General features: G+C 35.7%; 1 protein-coding gene across 2 annotated transcripts in view; it reads left to right on the top strand.

Annotated features, from left to right (window-relative positions):
* Positions 1 to 21,003, top strand: part of RDX (radixin) — a 102,532-nt gene that overhangs the window by 72,652 nt on the left and 8,877 nt on the right. The window contains exons 13-14 of one of the 2 annotated variants that reach the window (XM_040257954.1): positions 4,261 to 4,497; positions 5,411 to 5,571. In XM_040257954.1, coding sequence (XP_040113888.1) covers positions 4,261 to 4,497; positions 5,411 to 5,571 — 398 coding nt within the window. Of the gene's footprint in view, positions 1 to 4,260; positions 4,498 to 5,410; positions 8,643 to 21,003 lie in introns of those variants that run through there. The other variant, XM_040257953.1, reaches the window with a different exon arrangement.

Raw genomic sequence — 21,003 nt, 5'->3', positions numbered from 1 at the left:
CCCAGAGTATTGGAGCTTTAGCATCAGTCCTTGCAATGAATATTCAGATTTGATCTTCTTGCTGGACTTGCAAGATCTTCTCCAGCACCACAATTTGAAAGCATCAGTTCTACAGCTGTCAACTTTCTTTATGGTTCAACTCTCACATCTGTACATGACTACTGGAAAAATCATAACTGACTACACAGACCTTTGTTGACAAAATGATATCTCTGTTTTTTAATATGCTATCTAGGTTTCTCATAGCTCTCCTTCCAGAAAGCTAGGCGTCTTAATTTCATGGCTGCAGTCATCATCCCCAGGGATTTTGGAGCCCAAGAAAATAAACTCTGTCTCTGCTTCCACTTTTTCACCTTCTGTTTGTCATGAAGTGATGGAACTGGATTCCATGATCTTAGTTTCTTGAATGTTGAGTTTTAAGCCAGCTTTTTCACTCTCCTCTCTTGCCTTCTATATGAAGCTCTTTAGTTCCTCTTCATTTTCTGCCATTAGAGTGGTGTCATCTGCATATCTGAGGTTGTTGATATTTCTCTGGCAGTGAATTCCAGCTTGTGATTCATCCAGCCTGGCATTTCACATGATATGCACTGCATACAAGTTAAAATAAGCAGGGTTACAGTATACGGCCTTGTACTCCTTTCCCAATTTTGAACCAGTCCGTTGTTCGATGTCTGGTTCTAACTGTTGCTTCTTGTCCTGAGTATAGGTCTCTCAGGAGACAGGTAAGGTGGTCTGGTATTCCCATCTGTAAGAATTTTTCAGTTTGTTATGATCCACACAATCAAAGGCTTTAGCGTAGTCAATGAAACAGAAGTAGATATTTTTCTTGAATTCTCTTGCTTTCTCCATGATCCAGTTAATGTTGGCAATTTGATCTCTAGTTCCTCTGCCGTTTTGAAACCCAGCTTGTACATCTGGAAGTTCTTGGTTCATGTACTGCTGAAGCCTAGCTTGAAGGATTTTGAGCATTACTTTGCTAGCATGTGTAATGAGTGCAGTTGTGTGGTAGTTTATACATTCTTTGGCATTGCCCTTCTTTGGGATTGTAATGAAAACTGACCTTTTCCAGTCCTGTGGCCACTGCTGAGTTTTCCAAATTTGCTGACATATTGAATGCATGTATGCGTATACATATACATTGGTATCGCTGAAGAATTGATGTTTTGAACTCTGATGCTTTTGCACTGTCATGCTGAAGAAGGCTCTTGAGAGTCCCCTTGGACAGCAAGGAGATCAAGCCAGTCAATCTTAGAGGAAATCAACCCTGAATATTCATTGGAAGGACTGATGCTGAAGCTGAAGCTCCAGTATTTTGGCTACCTGATGTGAAGAGCGAACTCATTGGAAAAGACCCAGAATGCATGGAAAGGTTGGAGGCAGGAAAAAAGGGTGACAGAGGATGAGATGGTTGGATGGTATCTCCGATGCAATGGACATGAACTTGGGCAAACTCTGGGAGATAGTGAGGGACAGGGAAACCTGGTGTGCTGCAGCCCATGGAGTTGCAAGGAGTTGGGACACGACTTGGTGACTGAACAACAACAGTACAGTTGTATGTCCAGAGTGAGCGCATGCTGTACATACTGTTCCATTTTAGTCAGTTTTCATCTCATCTTAGACTATATTCAAAAGTTTTCCATTTAGATATAATTGACATATAATGTATTTTCAGGTGTATAATATGGTTCGGTATTTGTATCTGTTGTGAAATGATCATCATGGTAAGTCTTGTTAACATCCATCATCATGTAGCTACAGAAATTTTCATCTTGTAAACTTTTAAGATTTGCTTTCTTAGCGACTGAAATACAGAGTGTATTATTAACTATAGTCCGTGTTAGTCCGTATAATGCTGTACATTATACCCCCATGACTCATTTGTTCTGTACGTGGGAGTTTGTACTCTTTGATTCCCTTCTCCCATTCCTCTTCCACTTTTGTTTCTGGTAACCATGGGTCTGTTCTTTGTATCCATAAGCTCAGTTGTTTTGTTTGTTTGTTTTCTGATTTTTTAGATTCCACATAGAAGTGAGGTAATTTGGTTTCTCTGTCTGACTTATATTACTTGGCATAATACCCTCAAGGTCCATCTGTGTTGTTGCAAATGGCAATATTTTCTTTTTATAGCTGAATAATATTCCACTGTATATGTGTACTGGATGGAAATCCAGTATCTTAAGATTTTGGAAATCCAAAATCTTAATATTGGAACATATTGTCTTTATATTTATATTTGCATTGTATGGGGACTTCCCTGGTGGCTCAGCAATAAAGAATCTGCCCTCAATGCAGTAGACTCGGGTTTAATCCTTCGGTCAGGAAGATCCCCTGGAGAAGGAAATGGCAACCCACTCCAGTAATTCTTGCATGGACACTCCTACAGACAGAGGGGTGAGGAGTCTTGCCAGCTTCCGTCCCTGGGGTTGCAAAGAGCCAGACACGACTTAGTGATGAAAGAACAGCAGTACAATATTGGACACTTAGGTTTCTTCCATATCTTGGCTGTTGTGTAGATAAAGCTGCAGTGAACATATTGAGGGGATGCATGTATCTTTTTGAGTTAGCGTTTTGTTCCTGTGGATAAATACTCAGAAGTAGAATAGCTGGATTATATATAGTAGTTCTGTTTTTAAATTTTTTAAGGAATCTTCGTACTCTTTTCCACAGTGGCTACTCCAGTTTACATTCCCAGTGAAGGTGAACAAGTGTTCCCTTTTTTCCACATCCTTACCAACACTTACTATTTCTTGTCTTTTTGATAGTAGCCATTCTTACAGGTATGATGTGTTATCTCATTGTGGTTTTGATTTGCATTTCCCTGATGATTAATGAAGTTGAATATCTTTCCGTGTGCCTGTTGGCCATCTGTTTTCTTTGGAAAAAATGTCTGTTTATATCATATTGCTCATTAAAAAAAAATACTATTTAGGGTTGTTTTTTTCTCTGTTGAGATGTATGAATTCTTCACATATTTTGGGTATTAACACCTTATCAGACCTATAATTCACATATATTTTCCTCCATTTTGTATCTTGTCTCTTCATATTCTTGATATATATATGTGTGTATGTGTATATATATATATATATATATATATTGCTTTGCAAAGCTTTTTGGTTTAAAGTTGTCCCACTTGTTTGTTTTTGTTTGTATTGCTTTTGCTTTTGGTGTTAAATCCAAAAATTTATCACCAAGACCTATATCAAGGCACTTACTGTCTATATTTTCTTGAAAAGTTTTATGGTTTCAGGTCCTGTGTTCAAGTCTTTTGATCCATGTTGGGTTGATATTTCTCTGTCGTGTGTACAGTAGGCGTCCAGTTTCATCCTTTTGCATGTGGCTGTCTAGTTTCCCTTCCCCAATCTATATTCTTGGCTGCTTTGTTGTAAGTTAATTAACCATCTATGCGTGGGTATATTTCTGAGCACACAGTATTCAGAATTGACCCCCAAAATCTGTTTGAGCTAATTTGCCAAGCCAGTGTCCAAAGTAGGACTTTGCATTGCATCTGTTTGCTCTGTCTCTTTTAGTAGGACAGTTCTTTTTGTGATACTGATTTATTAAAAGGATCCACATTGTCCCTCCTTCTGTATTTTTCTAGTTTCCTTATGATGTCATTCAGCTTGTCTTTTTTCCTTCAATATTCTTGTAAGCTGAAAGATAAATCTAAAAGCTTGAAGGATTCAAGTTAAAAGTTTCTGGCTATGACCTTATAAGTGAAATTTTCATGTAATTTATTATCCAAACTGGAACACTTTTTGAGAGTGTAAGGGAGTGTTGTTAATAATTACACCAGGATTTTTCCAGGCAACCCAGCACGATATAATTACTCAGACAATTGGTGATGTTCGATATTTCCTGTTGCATTATATCAGAAGACACTTAATATCTGATTGGCCCACCATTAGTTATTTTAATTGATCATGGGATTAGAGTAATAACAGTCTTATTCTTCCCATGTCTGATTATATTTTATCACAGCTAAAATGTAGTCTATCACATGTGAATTTCTTTGTCATTATACCTATATCCGTTTTCTCATCAACCATTTGTACAACAATTTTAGCAGCAATTGATAATCCTTGCTAGAATTAACAGTTTTATTAGGATTTGCACAGTGGTGTCTTTAATTCTGAAAATAAGCTTCTATCACTGGGGCTTGTTTTTATTATCTTGACATATAGAAAGAAAGGATGACTTGATTCTTTTAATTACTGTTTTTCAAAGTAAGTTGCTGATAAGCTTATTTTTTATGTTTAGGCTTTTGCAGCCCAGGAAGACTTGGAAAAGACCAAAGAAGAGTTAAAGACTGTGATGTCTGCCCCGCCTCCGCCACCACCAGTCATTCCTCCAACAGAAAATGAACACGATGAGCATGATGAGAATAATGCTGAGGCCAGCGCTGAATTATCAAATGATGGGGTAATGAACCATAGAAGTGAGGAGGAACGTGTGACAGAAACACAGAAAAATGAACGTGTTAAAAAGCAACTTCAGGTATTTAAATTTGCAGTTTGTATGCACATTTAAATATAGTTTGCATTTCCCCCATTTGTTAAATCAAACTTACTAAAAAGAAATACTTGATTTTTGGAAGCGTTTGGCTCTAGGTGGCCTTGTGGTTGGTTTGTAAATGCTTGGCCTACAGGCATATTATTTTTTCCATTGTATGTCCTTGTTACCAGATGTTTGTTAGCCTTGTGTAGAGACCTTAATTAGTAATTATTTAATTATAGCTTTTAACCTAATGTTAATACTGTGTTTAAGAAACAAATTTTGTTTTTAAACAGTATACATATGAAGCAATGATAATTTAAAAGACTACCTGTAAGACATTACAGAATCTAAATTTTTTGTTCAGATTTTGTAATGGCAAAAGATCAGCTTATTAAATGTGCATAATTAGGTCAAAATAGTAAATTTTAGTAGTATTATACGCATTGGAGAACTTACTAAAATAAGTTCTCTAATTTTCAAATTGTGAAATTTTAAATATTAATAAGGAAAATGAGGTGATAGTGGTAATATTATCCTTTCGAGAAAGTTTCTCTCATGGTATAGATTTTAGATCTTATGGTAACACAAACCATAATGGCTACATTGAACCTTTTTAAGTTATTTCAGGTATTAGATGAGAAGGTTAAGGAAATTTAGAATAGCACACAAATCATAGTTGCAGAGTATAGAAATGAAAGGCCATGGGTATTCCTTTCTAACCACTATCCCCCCCACCATTACTAAAAGTAAAACAAACAAACAATTTAAAGAAAAAGATTTCACAGTGGAAATTTTAATATAGTACAGAGTCAAAGATGTGTTATATATGTATTTTTGTCTTTAAACCTTTTCCACAGATTTTTTTTTTAATCTAAGAAAATAATAATAGTCATACTCTTTATTTTTTAAACAGGCATTAAGTTCAGAATTAGCCCAAGCCAGAGATGAAACCAAGAAAACACAAAATGATGTTCTTCATGCTGAGAATGTTAAAGCAGGCCGTGATAAGTACAAGACTTTGCGACAGATTCGGCAAGGCAATACAAAGCAACGCATCGATGAGTTTGAAGCAATGTGAGAGCTGTTATTTTGCATACATGTTCTTCATAAGCTGAACCACCAACAGAGAAAAGCAGGCCTTTGCAGATGTGATGGAATGCATCCCACCTTGCCAAAGCACTCACACCAGTTTGACTGTGGTGGCTAAAAGACATTTAAGGGGAGCTTTTCAGCATTAAGGCAGTGTGATACCATGCTTGATTTTCTTTTTCTTTTGGGCCAGGGAATGAAGAACAGTGCTCCATCACCTCTTTTTTCACATTTTTCATTTTCCGTTTTTTTTTTTTTTCTGTTGAAGATTAACACTAATTATCATGTCTGACAAATGTGTGTGTATGATTTAAGCACTTTGTACATTTTACAGGATGATGGTGACTTAATGAGTATTTAGGTAGAGCACTCTTTCCTTCTCTTCCCATATTTTAGCTTCATATATTTCTAGATTCTCTCTCATTCTCCTTTTCTCAGTGTGTACTTTTCATACCTTAATATGCCCTCTAATCATAGCACTGCATGTTTTAATCATTGGCAGTGATTAAAATAAGCATAGGTGAAAAGTCTTTGATTATTGTGTAGAAGATGGCTATGAATCATGAAAAGGATTAGAAAGTTTAATAGTGTAGTGTACAGCTTGTGGTTAATTTTTTAAATCTCAATTTAAAACATTATTGGATTTTTAAAAATTACAGTCCTCTTTGATAGCTGGATTGATTGGTGTTTCATCTCCTGTCATCCTTTGGTTTTCTTTGCCCACTGATTTCACAGAGGTATAGACAGCAGGTAGTAAGTGGTTCCATACTGCAAATGACAGTTGTCTCTGAAATATTTCATAGATTGGTTTAGAAAAACAGATATTTAATAAAAGAAATTATACATTTGTTGGTAATTGATTGTCATCATTAAAAAAAACCCTGGGCCTCTCTGGAAGGGCAGCATATGAAAACATCAGTCCCAAGAAGGGGACAGTAATACTACCTCACTACTATACCTGCAGTGACTGGTCGTTCAAACACAGTGAAATGTGTAAGCTGTATGCTTTATAACACACAGAGATACTTTCCATCATAAAGGAATATTTTTGAGATTTCTTTTTCCTTCAGAATACCTTAAGAGTGCTAAATTTTAACTGCCTTTTTGTTGAACTGAACTGTGGGACTCTGATTTGTATTAAAATTGTAAGCTCTCACTGGTATACTATCTTCTGGGAGGGTGTTGTATGTCTGAGGAAGTGTGTATGTGTGTGTGAATGTATGAGAGAGAGGTTGCCCTTGTAGCATATGACGAATGTCTGTACCTTCATTCTTGATGTAATTATTACATAATCATTTTAGCATATTTGGTTTCTAAATCATTGTGCTTATTTTTTTCAATCTCTAAAGATACTTAAATTCTATTAGCTAATTGTATTTTAGAAATTATAATTTTAGGTTATATTAATTTCATTAATGTTTTACAAAGAAATCTTTCCAGTTTAAAAGATGTTGAATATTCACATGTTCTAACATTTTCTTTACTGTAAAACATCTAGATTTGAAGATAAGGAAAGCCTTGTTTTCTCTGTGTGGTTCAGCTACTTTCCATCTGGTATTATGCGTTCAAATTTACATTTATCTATTAAAATTGCCATTTTGTTAGACATTTTTCATGCACAGTAGATTTGTGTCTGAAAGTATCTCTTGTGCTTTTTGATTTTGCTGACTTTAAAAGGATTAATCTGGGCAGACATTTTGAAAAGGAAAGGTTGCATTTAATATATTTTTTTGGATTTAGTAGGACAAAAAGTAACTGGTTAACCTTGAAGTGACTGTTGTACAGTGGTTGTGCACATCCTTCAAAACACGGTGGAAGAGGATGTTTCTCCTTGAGGCACATGAGAGGAATAGATGGTGAGCCCTGCTATTCATGGTTTAAAGCATGTGTTCACTTCAGAGCATTAAACAATTGCCATAATAGGTGAAAATTTAGATTTTATTGGGTTTTTATTAATTTGCTTCATTTTGAATTGTGTGCACTACCATTCTACTTCAGTTTGATATCAGTGTTGAAAAATTACCAGTTATATTTGCTGTTTATAATCTATTTGTAGATTAGGATTAAAATGGATTTAATCCATTTTTAAAGCTGTGTGAATTTTTCTAAACAGGAACAACTATTTGCAATATGGGTTTTCATTAAACCAATTATAACTTTTATTATTAGCAGTTGAGAAGCACATGTTCATATAGCAATGTAAAAATATATTAATGAGTATTTGGTAAATTCCAACAGGCTTTTCCCATTAGCATAATTTTGTGTTGTACAATTAAGTTACATTACATCTATAATTTTGGATAACATTCATTGATTAACAATAAAGTGACAAAAGCTCATGCCTTCACAGTTCACTGTTGTTATTTAACATGGATTTCTTATATATATTTCCTGAAAATTATAATTTCTAATCTGTAAATTATTATATTTTTAAAATGAGAAGTGAATAGGAAAAAGTTTAAAATCTTCATACATTTACTCTTTCCCTAAAATAATATACCTCTTTTGGTATGGAAGTAATAGTGATTGTTAATTTTCTGGAGAAGTTAAATTATTAAAGATCAGCCCTCTTCCTAATAGAGTATCATATAAGATTTCTAGTCATTGCTCTTACTGTATAGTGAGTGTTTAGTTTTCCTAAGGAAGAAACAGTTTCATTGTCATTGATTAATCTCACTGTTAAAATGTTAGTTTTCTTTAAAGAGCTATATACTAAGTGCTTCTTAAAAATCATAAAGATTATTCCTAAAGAAACAAGTGATAAATCTATTCTAAGAAAAATAAAAGCCAGGTGTCTTCTCAGTTTATAATAATATTTTGTCACTTTATTATTTCTGCTCTCAAAAACAGGTAGTGATCTCTTTATTCTGATCCTTTTAGAAAAGAAAGGGGAATTTTGTGTTACAAGATTTTGCTTTTTATCTGAGTAGAGTTTTTCTCTTAGAACTAGAATTAGCACTTGGGAAGTTATTTTAGACTGATTAGAACTCACTCCTGGTTATCATTAGAAAAGAGTTCCAATGTTATGATTAAAAATACCATTACTTTCTGTCTCAGCTCTTACTACCTGTTGATTGGTGATATTTTTAGAATTAAAGATAAAAAGATTTTTTAGGCCCCAAAGCATCCCATTTTATGTATGCATGCATAATGAAAGTAATTAGTCTTTTTGAAATCTAAAACTTTAAAGTATAGGGATTATTGCCTTTAGCATTAATTTACTGAACTGATTAGTAAACCAGAGCTTAGGTATCTGTTAATAAGGGGAAACATTAAATATGGAACTACACTGGTAGTTCTCTCTTGTTTGTTCTAAATATAACTTTAGCTTTTCTTATTCCACACTTCATTCCTTTTTTTAATTTTTTTTTAACTAGGAGATAGTCTATTAAATAGTCCTGTGAGGTTTATCATGTAGAATGACAAATATTCTACTACATTTTAAAAGCCCTATGGATTCAGCAGATAGCATAACTTCCTAAACTGTCAAGGCAATATGACTCCCATGTATTACACTGTTAGCAAGGAAAAATTGGCCTGCCATATATTAAAGCCTGTCACCTTCTCATCCCTGGCTTTTCCAGTTAATTTTAACTCCCCTTTTTTCCTAGTGGACCTATTTCTTAATGTCTCCATCTTAGTGATTTTAAGAGCTACCATTTTCTCTCTGGAAAGATGATGACTTCTTTCTTTGCTGCCTCAATGTTTCAACCTCCCTTAAACTGTGATAACAAAAGTTTTCTGATTTGAGGTTACATACGCTGCTGTAGGGGATTCCCTGATAGCTCAGTTGGTAGAGAATCCACCTGCAATTCAGGAAACCCCAGTTTGATCCCTGGGTTGGGAAGATGTGCTAGAAAAGGGATAGGCTACCCACTCCAGTATTCTTGGGCTTGCCTTGTGGCTCAGCTGGTAAAGAATCCACTGGAAATGCAGGAGACCTGGGTTTGATACCTGGGTCAGGAAGATCCCCTGGAGAAGGGAATAGCTAACCACTCCAGTATTCTGATCTGGAGAATTCCATGGACTATATAGTCCATGGGGTTGCAAAGAGTCAGACATGACTGAGTGACTTTCACTTTCATGCTGCCTTAGGAGTTGAAATATTGTTTATTATTTCTTACAGAATTTTAGGGTTAAAGATTATGACTGCGATAATTACCCCATGGCATGTCTTTAAATTCAAGCTTATGTTTGGCTGTGGAGTTCCCTAGCTACTAAACAGTTCCAGGTTCTTAAATGCCCTTCTTCTACCCACAAACTGAGGTAATTTAGGACACACACACATTTAGCCAATACACTTTTATTCAGTATGTTGTATATTCTAGGATATAGAAGTATGATTAGAATGACTGTGACCCATTGTTTTGGACTATCTTAAAGTGTGAAACCTCAAATATTTATCTTAGCTCTTGGGTCATTTGCAATAATCTGTTACAATACTAAATTTCTTTTAAGATGGCAACACCATTTTATTGATTCATGGTATTTGTATGCCCAGATTCCTCCGTGCTTATATCTAGTCAGTTGCTTCCATTCTTGTAATTTATTACTGTTTTAATTGTTCAGTTTTATTTGATGAACATTTTTAAAATTTAGGTTTGCTTTGATAATTATGCATGTCACTGAGTTTGCTCCTAAAAGTAGTTGACTGGTGGTGTTCAATTAAGTCTATATAGCCATATGTCCATGTTCTTAGTGGTAACATGGGATCAGAATTTCTGAGATTTATGTAATAATCCTTGGGGAAATTCCTTTTGATAAAATATGGATTTATTATATCAAGGCCTTCTAGCACTGTATTATAGTGTATGCAGCTTGAAAAGATGTTTTATCTTATAGACCTAGAAATGCAGGAATGTGTTAGGCTCATAGGGCAACACTACCCCTTCCTCTCCTTCCTTTTGTTTATACTCTAAAGTCTATGTAATTCAGATAGAGCATTTTAGTTTTATATACCATCATTCCACTTATGTAATTACTTGCTTTTAAATGTTAGCTGATTTGGATAAAAAGATACCCTGTGTGATGAAGGAGACTACTACAACATAAAGAAGAGCAATAGAGGAAAATAAGCAACTGGTAGAGAATAAGAATATACAGTACAGTTTCTTAAGTACGGTTGTTCTCTGATAAATGACTTAATTTTCATTTTATAGGTCAAATTTTAAACACTGATCAGTGTTTAAAGATATTCTAAAAAAATAAAGTGCCTAATTTTAAAAGTTTTTCTAATTTTATAAAAAGACTCATTTTATACCCTGTTGACAACCAGTCAGTATAGTAATCTGTGTTCAATACTGGGAAGGTTAGTAGAGTTAGATTTCAGCTGAATCTTCATTACTTTATTGTATTAAAATATAAGATTTACCATTTTAACAATTTTCAAGTGTTTGGTGACATTAAGGGTATTCACATTGTTGTGTAACCACACATCACCACTATCCCATCTCCAGAGCTTTTCATCAGCCCTAACAGACTCTCTCTACCCATTAAATACTAACTTCCCATTCCTCCCTTTGCCCAGCGTCTGGTGATCATTATCCTAATTTCTGCGTTTTTGAATTTGACAATTCTAGGTACCTCATATAAGTGGACTGACTCCTATATTTATCCTTTTGTATCTAAATTATTTCACTTAGCATATGTTTAAGGTTCATCTGTATTGTAGGACATATCAAAGTTTTATTCTTTTTCAAGGCTAAGTAATATTCCATTGTACACATATACCACATTTCCCTTATCCATTCATTAGTTAATGGACATTTGGATTATTTCTGCATTTTGCCTGTTGTGAACAGTGCTGGTATGTACATTAGTGTACAGATATCTGTTTGAGTTCCTGCTTTCAGTTCTTGAGTATATACCCAGGAATGTAATTGCTGAATCATGTGGTAATTCTGTGTTTAATTCTTTAAGAAACTTGCCAATACTGTCTTTCTCAGCAACTACACTATTTTATATTCCCACTGGCAGTGCATAAGAGTTCCAGTTTCTCCACATCCTCAACCAACAGTTGTTATTTTATTTTATTTTATTTGGCCACGCTGCTTGTGGAATCTTAGTTTCCCAACCAGGAATTGAACCCAGGCCACAGCAGTGAAAGTGCTGAGTTCTAACCACTAGACAGCCAGGGAATTCCCTTTCATGTTGCTTTTGCTAATAGCAATCCAAGTGGATGGAGTGGTATCTCATTTTGATTTTGACTTTAATTTCCTTATGATGCATTTCTCTCTGGTGTTGAACATCTTCTCTTACGTTTATGGACCATTTGTATCTTGTTTGCTGAAATGTATATTCGTGTTGTTACCATTTTAAACTTGTTGAACTATAGAAGTTCTTTATACATTATGGATGTTAGCCTATTACCAGATATATGAGTGCAGATATTTTCGCATTCTGTGAGTTGCCTTTTTATTCTATCAACAGTCTTCTTTGATGCACAAGCATTTTTAATTTTGATGAAATTTAATTTGTTTATTTTTCTTTTGTTTCCTCTGCTTTAGTCTTGTGTTTTTTTAAGAGGAAAAAATACCTTTTAATGAAGGAACTATTAATGAGACAGAAGAGAGATTATGTAGAGGGGTCAAAGTCTAGAGAGATGAAAAGTAGACTGTTGTAACTGGAATAGAAAATGTAGTTTCCTGTGTTCTGACTGCAGGATGGTAAAGCTAGGGAAGGTTGAGTCAGGAATTAATGGGGGCTTTAATCCTTCGCTGAGGTGGTTTAGTTTGATTTGAAGACACCTGGTGCCTTTGGGAATGCAGTTACAGAAGGGAATAATAACTGAACTTTGCTCCAAAGGAAAATTCATGCTGCTCTGTACAATGGACTAGGAAGGGCTATAGTGTAATTAGCCTGCAGAAAGCCTGTGGTCATGGAAATGAATGGTATTACTACCTTCTGAGTGTTTAAAAGAAACATTTAGATGTAATTTGCGCTCATGTTTGCTATATGTGGTAATCTTTTTCCTTCCGTTTGTTTTCCAAATAACATCTTTTGAGGACAGTTAAGACCTCCATTTTATCCCTGAGCTTTTAAGAATGGGTTCTTTAGTGGGACAAAAAAAGAGCTGGAAACTAAGAACACCCAAGAACAAATAGACTAGATTCTGAGTTCTAATGACAAGTCGTTGTACTTTGTTACGCTCTAGTTTTATAAGCGATTTCATAGTTCCGAATCAGAATCTCTGTTTTGGAGCATTTCACTAGGATCAGATACAGACGTTTAGATTCCAGACTCATTGTTTCATTGGCATGTGTTGACCAAATGTTAATATCCATGTACTTTTGAATTATTAAGAATTGTTTATGGTTGAAAAACTTACTGCAAAGGGTACCCACAGCAGTTCTATCAATATCCTTTCTGCTCGCTTATGACTCTAATAATGTAGTGACTGGAAGAAACTTGAAGGTTTTATCAAGTAGGTTTTAAGGGGTCCAGGAAGAAGTTGTTTCAGATAATTATGAAGGGAGTATATATATCAAAACACAACTCAATGAAGATTATCTCAGTATACATACATAATTCTTCACTGGCTGTGACAACTTTGAACAAATTAATTTGGAAATTTCTGAAAGTTTTTTAAAGTTGAGAATCTGATTATGCTCATCAACTTAGCTCTTTTTTTTTTTTTTGATTCATGTGCTTATGCCCAAATGATATGTTTGTTTTTACCCCCTTATTTTTGCTTATTTTCCCCAGACAGTTTTAATATACTTCTCAGTTTTTAGGCCATAAAATTCTGAATATAAGTGTATGCTCTTTTGGTAATCTGAGTTATAGATGGATGGTTCCCCCCCCCACTAACTTTAAAATATGTTGATTTATCGTTGGTAAATAGATTAAATGTAGATGTTTGAAGCTTTTTAATTTGTGTTTTAAGAGTACTTTGTATCAAGACAAAATATATGTAAAAGGAAATCATAATCTGATGAATATGTTTGCTTTCTGTTAAATTATTTCATTAGTAATTTGCACATGTACTACATGATCACATATTTTAGTTTCTTAGGACTTTCACTTTGATTAATTTTCTAAAATATTTAAAAACTAAAAATGTTGAAAAATATTTCTGTTGATTGGGGGCAAAATCAACTCGCTTTTATTTAGCAGTATTCTTAAAATACATTATGAATACCTTCATTGTGTAAAAACTAGAGTACCAAACAGTAGAAAACCTGAATTAGAACCCAGAACCTAACCATGTATATCATTTACAGTTTAATGTGCTGGGCCACATTACATTTCAGTATACTTGATGCTTTAAGAATATAATGAATTGGGCGGGGGGGGGCATAGGCTGTATCAAAGGCTTTTTATTAAAATGTATAGAAGATACATCCATTGGAAAAGTAATTTCATTTTTAGAGCAGATTGTTGGCATTAACGTTTTGGGAATATTCTCAAGCATTAGGAAGACTGGAAGCCAGTATGTCTTCTATAGGTTACTGATGTGATGTACAGAAGTAGGAAAATGTTCTCCACTACCTATTTTTGAGCCATTATGTGTTCATTCTTAGGCATTAGAAATTTTAAGAGGCTTTCAGTTTAATGGTATTATGAAAGGAGAGATGAATGGGAAACTAAGAGGCATGGATTTTCTTCCATTAAGTAATAAGGTTAATACATACATTCATATCCATTCATAGAGGCAGTCATTCTTCCAATGATTTACAGAGCAGTTGCTGTTTTGCAAAGCCCTGGTAGAGTTATGAGACAGATTTGACCCTGTGAATGTGTCAAGAAAACTGTAGACATGAACTTGAGACATGAACTCAAATTAAGGTATAGAAAGTAAAAAAATCAGAAGAAAAGTTGAGATAAAATGCTCAGGAGTTAAAATGAGAGGTTATTATGATTAGTATACAAAGAAACATGATATTGACTTGATTAATGAGACTGGGAAAATTTTCCTTCATTTGTAAAATTCAAGCTACTGGGGAGCATCAGAGTTATAAATTAATCACTGAGTCCTAATATTAACTGGATTCTCTGCCACTAAATAATTGCATTTTCTTTAATATCAGTGTATCTGGTTTTCTTATAATGAGTTTACTGAATAATAATGGTTTATGTTAGAATAGCCAGTATTGAAATATAATTTAATATTCAGTTTTCTTATAGCCCTTTTGCTAATTACTTATTTAACTTTCCACTACGTTTACCATTTTTTTTTTTACTATAAATTGTTTTTTTACTTTAAGTAAATATCAGGATATCCATTACCCCAAACAGTACAGGTAGAATTTCCTTCTCAAACATTGGTTAACTGTTTGTGTTGATTTTTGTAAATATCCATATATAGCAACAGTTTGTATCACAGCTAAGCTTCAGAAAACTGGAGTATTGAAGGATTTTTGGTTACTTTTTTTGAGATTATTTTAATCATTAAAATAATTATTATTGCCAGATTCCCTTTCTTTTTTATTAAAAGAATTTTGAGCTATGCATAAAGAAAATTTTAAAATCTAGGAAAGTTATTAAGTTATAGCTATTAAAGACATACATTTTTCATTGTCTTTATTATCACATGTTGAAGTTGACTTTGTAAAGGTGCTTTAGGTCATACTTAACTATTTTATGACTAAGTCTCATTTTTAAAGAACTTGGTTAAATCATTAAAATAAAAAAAAAATATGTAACTATGAAACTGAAGTCAGTAGGTAGAAATAAGGTAATACAGAAAAGTTAAGCTTACTTCCCTCTGTCCTCTAGTCTTGCAGCTCTCCCCGAAGTTAACTATTGGGTTGGCCAGGAAGTTCAGATTTTTCCATGAGATGTTATGGAAAAACCCGAATGAACTTTTGGCCAACACAATATTTTTTTCCAACTTACACCTCCTGGAAATTACCTATACATACAGAAGCTTGCATATGTTATATACTTCTTGTTTACATGAGGTATAGCATTCTGTATACATAGTTTGCACTTCTTTCACTGAATGGTGTAATTTGGAAATCATTACATAGAAGTACAAAGATACCACAGTATTTAATTATGTGGATGCCCCTTAACTTATGAACATTTATATTTTTACTAATACTTTGCTTTACAAACAGTACTGCCATGTATTCTTGTACAAACACTGCTTGCATTTTATCCTGTTTAAGATATTGTGTCATAGTCAATGTGGATGAGGTAAGTTTATATAAGATTTAGATATTCCTAAAATACAGGAGGTTTTTTTGGTTTACTTAAATGATGTAGGTGCACTTTTTACATTTTAAAAATGTAATTAGTAATATGTGCTTATAGAAGCATCTTTATAAGAAAAGTAGACACTTTCCCTTTTCATAAACTGGAATTCTGTATTTCAGGTTTAAAAGGTGAGATGGCTGTAATGGTCTTTTCACTTTTGAGGACCAAAGGGTAAAAGATCTGCCAGTATATAAAACTCCTCTGACTTCTTCAAATTTTATAATCAGCAAATGTTATTTAAAGAAAAAAGAAGCAAATCAGTAGGGTAGGATTTTCTAAAGGTACTTTGGTAGCTTTTTGGTTTTTAATTTCCTTTGAGTGCCACCATTTCTTCAGTGTAGAGTTTTCATTTGCTTACTTTTATTAAAATGAAAAATGGCAAGGTCAGATAATTGCAAACGAAGCACTGGACCATGACACCAAGAAGAGGTAAAAGTATTTCATAGAATGTCAAAGTTTTCTTTGGTTTTTAAGGAGGTAGATCAACTTAATTCATCCTGCTATTTATGTGATCTTCCTTTCTGACTTTAGGAAAATGTCCTTTGATTTCAGACTTTACTTTTCTGATTAAATATTGCTCTTGTACCTATAGACTTTTGGTTAAGTGATTTTCCTGAACCCCAAATATTTTAGGGGGATACAGCCTAGATTAGTTTCAAAGTGCTAATGATATTTCATGTTGATTAGAAGAAACAGTGATGTTAACGGTTTGCAGTCTGCCTCTCTTCCGATTCCCTTAGAGTCACAGTAAATTCTAAGCTAATACCAGAGAGGCTCATGAAGTCTAGGTCCTCAATCTGTAGTAGTTGCCATCTTTCTATTGCTCTTCCAGCTGCTGAGTTCTGTTTTTGCGTATGTTACAGGCATGCTTAGAAATGTTTAGTCAAGTCAACGTATAGACTTCCTAGCCCATGGTTATCCCCTTCCTAGGGGTGCAGGATTCTTTCCCAGATTCTCTTACTTTTTCAGCAGCAGTTTTGTTTTTTACAATAGATACATAGATCCAGATGTTATCAGTCCAGATCAGGTTAGATAAACAGGCAGTCTGCTTGGCACTTAAAGAGTGTCTGAAATAGATAGATGGGAAGCAGCACAATGTAGTGAATTTCATCAGGGTTTGTATTATGGCCTGGCCACTTTCTAAATGTGTGACATTCAGCCACTCAGCCATTTTGAGCCTCAGTTTCTTCATCTGTTAAATGGGAGTACTACTGACTATGAGCATTGACTGTAATAATATACATGGAATATTTTGTTTGCAGCCTGCTGTATTAAAGGCATTTATGTCATTTTTGTTTTTCATAATATTTTTTGTTCATCTGTCAGTGTTATATTAGTATTTGTACCTCCCTTGGTCCTATGGGTTCTATTTTTTCTGTCTTCTGTTTGCCTTTTAAGGACTTTGTGATTCTCTTTACAAGGTTCAGTTCAGTTCAGTTGCTCAGTCGTGTCCAACTCTTTGTAACCCCATGAACAAGGTATTGCTCAGCATGTTTATTGAGTGTGTGCTAGGCTCTGTACTAAGTCTGTAGAGATAAAATAGTTTGTCCTGAGCATGAAGAGTTTGTGATCTACTGCTAGAAAATAATGTGTGTGTTTGAATAAGTGAGGTTCAGGGAACCTCAGCCTCTGAATGTTGGAGTGTACCAGGGCCCAGGCCTGCCCTGTCTGCAGTACTTGGCTGTCTCAGTGACCTCATGTAGTGTTGTTGCTTGAGATCCCATCTGTATGCTAAAGACAAATCTCTAGCCAAAACCCTCTTCCTTGTACTCCAGATGTGTGTGTGTAACTATTTACCTGATATTTCCACTTTGATATCTAATAGGCATCTCAAACTTGTTACCTCAAACCAAATTTGAGGTCTTCCTCTTCCCGCCCACTTGTTACTGCCTCAGCCTTCTACTTTCCCGGCCCTCCTTTCAGTGGATCTGGCCCAAACCTTGACTGTAATGTAATTCTTCGTTTCTTCTCTTAATCCACACCCAATCTAATCACCAACCTGTTGGCCCAACATTCAAAAATACATTTAAAAAATAACCATTCGTACACCCTCCACAGCTGTGAGCCCATCCCACAGACCAGGATTGCTTGTAGTGTTGTTGGAGCCTTCTGATGGGCTTTCTGGAGTCCTCTCTCACTCTTCTACAGTCTGTGAAGACAGTAGCCTTGGAAAGGTAAGTCAGATCCTATCACTTATGCCCAAATAACCCCCAGACCTTCTCCATCTCAGTGAAAACAATATCCCTCTCAGTGGCCATTCAGAGCCCAAGATCTGATCGCTTGTCACTCTCAGACCGCATCTGCTGATTTCCCTGTTCTCACTGAGTTGAGGTCAACTGGCTTCAGTGTTCTCTTCTAAACTAGACAGAGCTCCTGTTTACCTCGGTCCGGAATGACTTTTTCCCCAGATATTTTTACGATGCGCTTCCTTACCACTCCCAGGATTTTGCTTCAAGGTCACCTCAGTGTGGCCTTCTCTTTACCACCCTATTTAAAATTGCACTTTGCCCCAGTATTCCCTACCTATGTCTTTTAACTTCTTCTCTATGTAGCACTTACTATCCAACGTACTATACATATATTTTTATACTTCAATATATATGTTTGTGTATTTTTATTAAATGAATGGGGGTGGATGAATTCTGGGAGCCTAGAAGGAAGGCATCTAATCTTGGTGGAAGGCTCCCTGGAAGAGATGATTCCTAAACCAAGTCTTTAATGATGAGTTAGTTGGTGGTTTGGGGTGAGAGGCAAAGCTAGGAGGGCCATCCAGATAGCAGGCGTTACGTGTGCAAAAACCTCCAGACAAGGGGTATGCTGGAACTACCTGTTTGCTCATTCGCTAATTTCTTCAGTCCGACTGCTTGTGACTGACCCCATGGAATGTGGATGTCCAGTGGTATTCTCAAGGCTGGTTTACACATGGGTTAAGGAAAAAATTGTACCTTAAAATTAATTTCCAATGCTAAAACCAGGGGCGTCAGCTTTGTAAGCAGAGGCTGATGAAGTCTGTGACTAAAGCCAGCTCTAGAGTTGAGGGGCTAGACAGTAGAACTGCCTTGGGCTGTGGGTTAGGAAAGTTCACTTGGGTTACTTCTAGGGACCTGAAGACAGGTTAAGATGGCTTTTATGTATGTTCTGGAGCTACTAAGGAACTTTTGTGGAGGAGCCCTTGCATTTATTCACCTGAATATTTTAGTGCCTGGTACCTTCCAGGTACTGTGTACATACTAATCACCGAGAATATAATAGTGAAAAAGACTAGATCCTTATCAATGGGCTTACTTTCTATGGTAAAACATGAACCACACATGCAGAATAATTTAAAAGTTGTAAATTGTATTAGATTGGGTCATGAAAATTTGACAATATTCAGCCATCTTTGACCTATGAAAGCAACAGATCTATATTAATATTTTGAAAGGAACAAGGGAGTGAGTTGGGAAAAATATGATAATTAGGGTAGAAAGGTCGGACGAAGTCTCTGAGAGGAAGTGGCATGTAAAAAAAAGATTTTAAAGTAAATCAAGACAGCAAATGTAAATGCCCAGAAGGATCAAATGAGCACACTGGGCCTGATGGGGAATCATCCATGCCTGTCCAGAGAGGGCTCAGCTCCTCAAAGCAGCACCCTCAGTGCCGCTGCCCCTTCTGATTCTTCCAGGATAAGCCAGCAGACATCTTTTTTAAAAAGTGTCCAAAGAATAATGCTTTAAACATTTAAGTAGAAATGTAATTTTATGTGAAATCTCCTAAAGTTTGCGTGTCATTTATTTCAAAACATTTAGAAAACATTTTGCAAGCCAAACAATGTGTCTATCCTCCAAAAGTGGCCCACTAGATACTGCTTTATAAGCTTTGCTTTAAAGCATTCCAAGGGGAGAGAAAAACATGTGCAAAGAACTTGAGGCAAGAAAGGGCTTCAACTGGTTCAAGGAACAGGAAAGAGGGCAGTATGTCCAGAGCTAAGTGAGCCTGAGGGAGAGTTATCTGTGAGATGAAGTTGGAAAGGAGCCAGATCTCAAGGAGCCCACAGAAGCACAGGGCAGAAGTGGAGGGACAGATGTGCAAATTTAGTGTGTGCCAGACAAGCATGCACCTTGGGGCCACGTGCCTGGGGGACGGACACCCTTTCCTAATTTGTACAAGGATACCATAAATGCTGCAGACATCCTTGAAGGTAGGTGCACTATCCCATTTCAGACTTCAGTAACCTGCTTCCCTGGTGGTTCAGACAGTAAAGAACCCGCGGGAGACCCAGGTTCGATCCCTGGGTTGGGAAGATTCCCTGAAGAAGGGAATGGCAACCCACTCCAGTATTCTTGCCTGGAGAATTCCATGGACAGAGGAGCCTGGTGAGCTACAGTCCATGGGGTCCCAAAGAGTCAGACAAGACTGAGCGGCTAACACACACAGAAAACTTGCCCAAAGGCCATTATAATAGCAGAGTGTGCCTTGGGTATGGGTTTCTTTGAATTGAAAGTCACCCTTCCCCTGCTTTTTGAAACTATAAAAGGTTAAGTTTCCAATCGAGACGTTTTCACATGAGTGTCCTTTGGAGGATTTTCTTGTTTAGTAACTTAAAGTGAATGAATTCATTAGAGGGCAAAGAAGAATGCTCTAAATATTATACTGAATACAGAGTAACACTGACCTGGAGACCAAACCCCATCAAATTGGAGATCAGACTTATTCCATTTCTCGTGTGGGCTAGTAATGCCAACCTGTGAAGAGTTTAGTGCTCTGATTTTCAAGAAAAGGTGAGTATAGCTTAAAGATTTTAAGTTGAAATATGTGATTTATTCTTGTGAGGGTAAGAAAACATCCTTTTATTTTTATTGAGTGTTAAAGCTCTCAAAATCAAATGGGTCTGTGCTCAAGGGATCTTAGAATCTAGTGGAAAATAAAATTTGAGATGAAGATGGTTATGGCTAGAAACAGGCCGTTTCAGCTAGTTAATAGATGTTAAATAAAATATACTTCTGGAATTTGGTGAGCAGGACTTCAGTAATAAGTAGTGAACTTGGTCTAGAAAAAAATTCAAGAGACTGAGGATCAGATTGCCTAGAGAGTTTCAGCCAAAGAGGAGCCATGGAGGAAGGCGGCTGCAGAGTGAGGCCTGAGAAATACGTCTCTGCAGCCTTGAGACAAGTTCACACTTTAAGTGAGCCACCTGAAATGCCTATGGAGATTTCTAAGCTAATTTCCAGAGCTAAA

Source organism: Oryx dammah, unplaced genomic scaffold (assembly GCF_014754425.2).
Source record: "Oryx dammah isolate SB20612 unplaced genomic scaffold, SCBI_Odam_1.1 HiC_scaffold_17, whole genome shotgun sequence".
In the NCBI taxonomy this organism is placed as follows: domain Eukaryota; kingdom Metazoa; phylum Chordata; class Mammalia; order Artiodactyla; family Bovidae; genus Oryx; species Oryx dammah.
The sequence above is the reverse complement of the archived record's forward strand: the minus strand, read 5'-3'. Positions and strand labels throughout refer to the sequence as shown.